At 38.4% G+C, this 6438-nt stretch overlaps 1 protein-coding gene across 1 annotated transcript; it reads left to right on the top strand.

Moving 5' to 3' along the window:
* Nucleotides 1-717: 717 nt before the first annotated feature.
* On the top strand, nucleotides 718-4808 carry trmt10b (tRNA methyltransferase 10B). Its single transcript, XM_014026048.1, has 4 exons — nucleotides 718-835; nucleotides 3892-3959; nucleotides 4050-4173; nucleotides 4256-4808. Exons 1-4 carry the CDS (start codon nucleotides 757-759, stop codon nucleotides 4411-4413), a joined length of 429 nt encoding a protein of 142 aa, XP_013881502.1. The 5' UTR covers nucleotides 718-756; the 3' UTR covers nucleotides 4414-4808.
* Nucleotides 4809-6438: the final 1630 nt, after the last annotated feature.

Raw genomic sequence — 6438 nt, 5'->3', positions numbered from 1 at the left:
TCTACCTGAGACCCTCTGTTCTACCTGAGACCCTCTGTTCTACCTGAGACCCTCTTGGGGGGGGGGGGGGGGGGGGGATGATTCTACCACTAGATGTCGCTGAAAACAACAAATCCTACACACTGTGCCTTTAAGACAGGTGCTTAAAGCTATAAACAGTGGTGGGCACAGCTAACCAAAGTTAGCTTTTACTAACTTACAGTCTGCTAAGTTAAGAAATAGCTTCACTATATCTGAACCGCTAAACAAATAAAAATAAGCTGAAGCTAAGACTAATCGCTAACCGCTAAGACGTCTGTCTCTCAGTCTTTGTCTCCTTCCAGCTGAAGACCGGTGGGACTGACAAACCTGTTGTTAGTTTTTTAGTTAGTTGATAGTTGGCAAAACCTAATTTAGCAGAAGCTAACCGATTTTCTGTTTTCAAAGTTAGCAAAAAAGCTAATTCGCTAGATTAAATATTTTTTCCGCTGTTAGCTGATTAGCAGAACCATGCCCACCATTGGCTATAAAACACTTTTTTCCCATTCTGAATAAATAGTGTAGTGGTCACCCTGGGTGGAATAAACGTTCCACCTGCCTTTGACCTTGACCACGGAAGGCCTCCTTTAAAGAACAGAAATCTGTTCATTTTTATGGTCATAACATGTTTTCTTAAACAATTAAAAGTATCACATCTCTCTTTTTTATTCTAAGAACTGTTTTAACAAAATAAAATGTGAACATTTAAAGCTTTGTTTTATGTCTTTTATTTTTTAGATGGAAATAACAGAACAGAACTGCTTACACCTGTTCCCTCAAGAAACAGTTGTCTACCTCACTCCTGATGTTGAAGAAGGTTTGACTAATTATATTTTATTCTCACATACTGTATTTTCAGTTGCAGTAAAGGCAAGTTTATTTTTCRGACGTTACATGTTATTGCCAGCAGATAGCGCCATTTGACCACAAAGTTACTCAGAAATCATCATCAAAAAATTAATCAGACACAAAAATACCTCGAGGAATTAAACCAAGACCAAAAAATGATCAAAGATACACAACATTATGTAGGGGTGACCTCGAGTGAGAAAACAGGATTTTCTGCCTCTAAGCAGGCCTCAGACGGGCCTGGAATGAAGACAGAAACTGTGTTCCACTCTGAACATTTTTTAGGCAATGACAGGTCATTCTAACTGGGGAAGAAAACCTCTCTTCCTCTTAAATCAGATAATGAACAGAATAATCTCCATTGGTCATGAKTCATTTGTCATTTAACTAAGAATGTTTATGCATTTGTTAAATCAAAGATAATGCCTGTCACATGAAGAGTAGAACAACTTCTTTTCTCTGATTGTGCCATAAAGATTTATACTGGTATAAAAAGAATCACAGAGAATCTGATTACAATGTTTTCATTGTGTTTTTATGCATATCACTGTTTTTATTTTACTGTAAACACAGTAATATAATTGTGGATTTTTCTTGAGAAAATCTTTCATTTATCTAAACTAACAAAATGTTTTAGAGTTGATTATGAACAGAACAGGGGTGGAAATTAAAAATTTTCCCCACCAGCCACAGTGGCTGGTAGAAAAAGTTTTGTACTGGCCACTCAAACTTTTTACCAGCCACTATTTTTTTTGTTTGTTTGTTTCTGTAACACGGTGTCCTTTAGACAATTCATGGTCCTTGGTGGCCTAATTAAATTGTTTGTGCTACAATCAGATAATGGCACTCAAAATCTATTAGTGTCTTAGAGTATTCACAGATGACAGCGCGCAGGAAAGGAGGAGGGGGAATTTATTTCTAGCTGCAGAGCGGGTTGGAAGATGATGTTTAACGTCCTACAGGCTTCTTTTTTTTTTTGTTCATTATGCACCCGCCACCGTGGCGGATGCGTTGTTCAGATCTACACATCACTTCATAATTTTACCCACATTTGGAACAGAAATGTTACAGCTAATCATCATAAAATGTTTTTCAGAGATTTTATTTAGAGTCTCTCAGAGGATAAGTTAAGTAGGTTATCATGATGTGTGTTTGCTCAACCATACAGCATAACCTTGACTGGCGCCTGGCAAGTTTCTTAACTTTCCTTATTCTGACTCATCCTTACGCCTAGAGGCGGAACTAGGTTGTCCGTTCTTATRCTAACCCGGACAGCTTTGTGCAGAACACTCTGACTTGAAGGCCCTTTCTCAATCAGTGGCTACACACTCCCCCCTACTCCCTACACACTACACTCGCTGTGAAGCCCCCTCACAGCTGAACTGAGTCCCCTTGATGGCGCTGTGAGGTCTAATTATACACCCTCCTCTTTTGAGACGGGCTCTCCTCACACCACCGGAACAGGAAGCTGTCGTCACCATGGTAACAGTCCAACCTCTGGCAGCGACTGAATGCAGGAGAACAAACTCTTTTAAAAAAGACCAAAGAAAATATTTAATTAGGCCCACATTTTAAAGAGTTTTCAGATATGACTGTATTTGTAACAAACACAGTGCAATAACTTGTCAAAATAATTGCACTTTTAACATTTTTAAAATCATTTATTTATTTTTTCTTTATTGTTTAAATGTTTCCTTCTTTTTTAAATATGGACCAGGGTTCTGTGTCTTTAATAAACTTTGAATTGAATTAAACTTGATTTTTGGGAAATTATATTTGTTGGTGAGGTGTTTACTTTGTAAATATGTGTACAAAACATATGTGGAACTTACTGGTATATTTATACGTCCCGTGCTCCATGTGGACCACTATTTGATGCTGCACCTGCTGCTCAAGTCTGCACTGGATGTAGACTCTGTGGAGGGCTTAATAAGCCACTCGCCCTCCAACCTAATTTGTTTCAGATGGGATTTAATATGGCCAACCCTCTGCGGGAACGTGCAAACTGAGTGAGTAGGGAGTAGGGCGAAGGTGTAGCCACTGATTGGGAAAGGGCCRAAAAGGAAGAAGCTGTTTCTCCTCTTCAGAGGAACTCAGCCTGTGAGCTGAAAGATCCAACTCAAGAGCCAAAGAGTGGGTTTTTACAGCCAGGGATTCGACAAGCCTGTCGGATCCCCATACGAGGTTTGAAAACCTCCAAAGCAATTATTTTTTCCCTTCCTTGGTGGAAGTGATTTTATTTTGAAGAAGAAACCGGATCTAGCTCGACTCTTCTCTCCCGGGACTGAGGCAGACCTAGAAGGTTACCAGAGAAATAACACGTGTTTAACCGATGAAAAGTGAGCGGACCGACAAAGTCTTTCTAACCGATCAGAGGTGGGCTAGTTCTCAATACTCAGAGGGTGTCCAAGAAGTCATCAGAAGGTAAAGAGGCTGAAGTGTTTCATGGTGATTGGGTCCGGCGGAAKCTGGGTTGAGAAAAGAAGTGTGGTTCCGGTTGACTCACATTTTGGTAAAAAGTAAAACAGTAGAAATACTAACCTTACTTTTTCCTCCTTTTGTTGTTACTATTTTGCCTTGCCAGAATCTAAGTTAATGTGCCAGTAAATGTTTGGTTTATTTAACATCAGAACTGACGTTTTACTTTCTATTATAAGTATTTTTGAGTTGATATTGATTAAATTCGGACACAGATTTATATCTTATTAATTCTAAAACTTGTTATAGGAAGCTGATTATCCACAGTTAAGTTGTTAACTCATGATTTGTTTACTTTATGTAAATAAACGATCGCATATTGTTTATGGATCAAACTGAACTCATCTGAGTGTTCCACTTATTGTGTGTCTGATTAACTTTGCACAGTCAAGAAATTGATTAAAAATTAGAAATTCCTTGGTAAATAATTTCCTCATAACTTTGTTGTGATACGTGTGGGAAAAGCTAATATTTCTATAAGCCTCCTCCTACAATTACATGTGTTTCTTTAAGTTTTTTCACTTTTCTTGTCTTTGTTTGGTTCAGCCTTGGAGACAGTGGATGCAGACAAGGTGTACGTCCTCGGTGGTCTTGTCGATGAAAACATCCAGAAGGTTTTAAAACAGATTTGAACTCATTGTTTTATAGCCGTACATGCAGGGCGGGTACTGTAGATCAGTTCAAATCTTGTCTCTCCGCTGCAGAAGCTGAGCCTGTCCAGAGCCAGAGAGCTGAGCGTCCACACAGCGAGGCTCCCCATCGACGAGCACACGCTGAAGAAAACCAACGCCAAGAACTTCCACTCCAAGATTCTGGCAGTGAACCAAGGCGAGCGCTGATATCTGTCTTTGACACGTTTTAAAGTCTTCTTACTGTCTTCAGTTTGTGACATTTGCCTCTTCGTCCGCAGTCTTTGACATCTTGTTAACGTTCGCTGAGACGGGCAGCTGGACGCAGGCTCTGCAGGCCTGCTTTCCTGCGGGGAAAGGTTACGTAATCTCACCAGGTGGCTCAACGCCGCTTCCTGCTGCAGCACAGACTCAGGACGACGATGAGGAATGTCATTAAAGACTTGTTAACTTCGCAGTATCTGTGCAATATGTGCCGAATGTTTCACTTTATGGTTTGATTTGTTTTTCAGTCATTCATTTTCCACATTCTGTCATTGTGTGAATGCTTATCTWCCATACAGTTTAAAGCACGGCTCTCATTCTGAAATGTTTGTGTTATTTAAACAATTTATGTATCAAAATGTTCAGCTGTTTCAGGACAATACAACTATGACTTTCAGTGCTTCAGTATTTTATAATTTTTAAGACATTTAGCTTTTTTTTTCTCATAGAAAATGAATGGAGTTGTCCTCAACATCATTAAAGGCACAATGTGTGGGATTTTGTCAATTCTTTTAGCCAAAATTAAGATAATCACTAATGACAATAATAAAAACATGTCTAATCATTGCAGACAAAGACCTTGTTTTATTATTTTTACCTTATAAAAAGCTGTTTATATCTCCATGGTCGCGGGTCGCCAGTACAGGCAGCCGCCATCTTGCACCTCCATCTTGTCTACGAAGGCTCATGAAGGACAAACTGCGGTGGCGGCGTCAAAAACGGTTTTAGTTATAATACTATAAATGTAATATTTGTCTGTCATTGTAGCTGGGAAAATTTTACTTATTAAAGCTCATAATCTTACCACTTGAAACATCACTAGCCCTGAAGCTGCTGGTAGACATTGCGGTTGGAATTATCAAAGGTTTTTGACACCTGAGAGACACCGTAGCAACTCCTTTGTGTTTGGAAGTGGGGGGTGGGGGTGGGGGGAGGACCAGGGAGGATGATTCAACCACTCAACCACTAGATGTCGCTGAAAACAACAAATCCTACACACTGTGCCTTTAAAACCCTGGAAATTTTCACACATTTTTACTGTAGTTTTTATATTTCATTCTGCCTTTTTTTAAACTCATTTGTACTATTCTAGCTACTGTTTACCTGATTTTAGCCTCCCCCTTTTTAGCTATCTGACCTTTTCTACTACTTGTCTGCTATTGTCAACCTTTTTGTGCTTCTTTCAGCTGATTTCTGCTAATTTCAGCTGTTTTTTGTGTTTTAGCTACTTTTTCATTAATTTGAGCTTTTTTCAGCTAATTTAATCTTTTTACAATAATTTCAGCTTTTTACTGCTTAATTTAGCAAATGTGCTCTTTGTTTATTTGTGCTAATTTAAATTATTTAAGCTACCTTTTTTTCAGTTTCAGTTTTTTTTAATTATTCAGCAAGAATCGTTCATCAAGCATTCAATTGTCTCGTTCTGATTGATTATATGGATCCAGATCATGTTCTTAACATAACAAAGCTTCAGATTGGAGGTTTTCTCAGGTTTCTTTAGAGATCATTTGGTTTTTGTCTTTTAAGCCATTTTTGTTGTTTTCTTTGCAACATGCACAACCTTTTATTTATTTAAGCAATCATTGTTTGGTATCAGCCTGAAACCTTGAATAGTGAAAAGTAGTGAAAATGCAGAAAGTTTTCTCAAGAATAGTTTTTTTAAATATACAGTATTTGTGACCCTTTCCCTTTGGCTGGTCCAACAACGTCCGCTTCAGAAAAAACACATTTCCACCAGCACGTTATTGAGAACCACTACCAGTTAGTTCATTTTCATGTTTTACTTTCCTATAAAAACCTGAACGATGGCTCTGACTCAGCATGCTCAATAATAAAACTGAAAACTTATAAAAAAAACATACAGGGTTGTTGTATTTAGTTTATTGTGAGACTGTTGWCTGTTTGTAAAATCGTGGTGAAGCTGAAAGAAACTGTCAAATTTTCACTGTAGCAGTAAAACATCACAAAGAGATCAGGTAAAGACTCCAGTCATTTATTGTGAAACAGAAAGCATATAGCCAGAACAGCTAAAATGACAGAAACCGCAGCATTGCATATTATTGCCTAATTTTTCCCTCACTGTAATTTGTCACATCAGCTTCAGCAGAGGTTCTTCCTCTGATACTGGGACAGTTCCTCAGGAACCATTGTTGAGTTCAGTTTTACTAAGAGGAACTTGGGAATTTAAAGCTTTGTTTGC

Source organism: Austrofundulus limnaeus, unplaced genomic scaffold, assembly GCF_001266775.1.
Source record: "Austrofundulus limnaeus strain Quisiro unplaced genomic scaffold, Austrofundulus_limnaeus-1.0 Scaffold522, whole genome shotgun sequence".
NCBI lineage: Eukaryota > Metazoa > Chordata > Actinopteri > Cyprinodontiformes > Rivulidae > Austrofundulus > Austrofundulus limnaeus.
The sequence above is the reverse complement of the archived record's forward strand: the minus strand, read 5'-3'. Positions and strand labels throughout refer to the sequence as shown.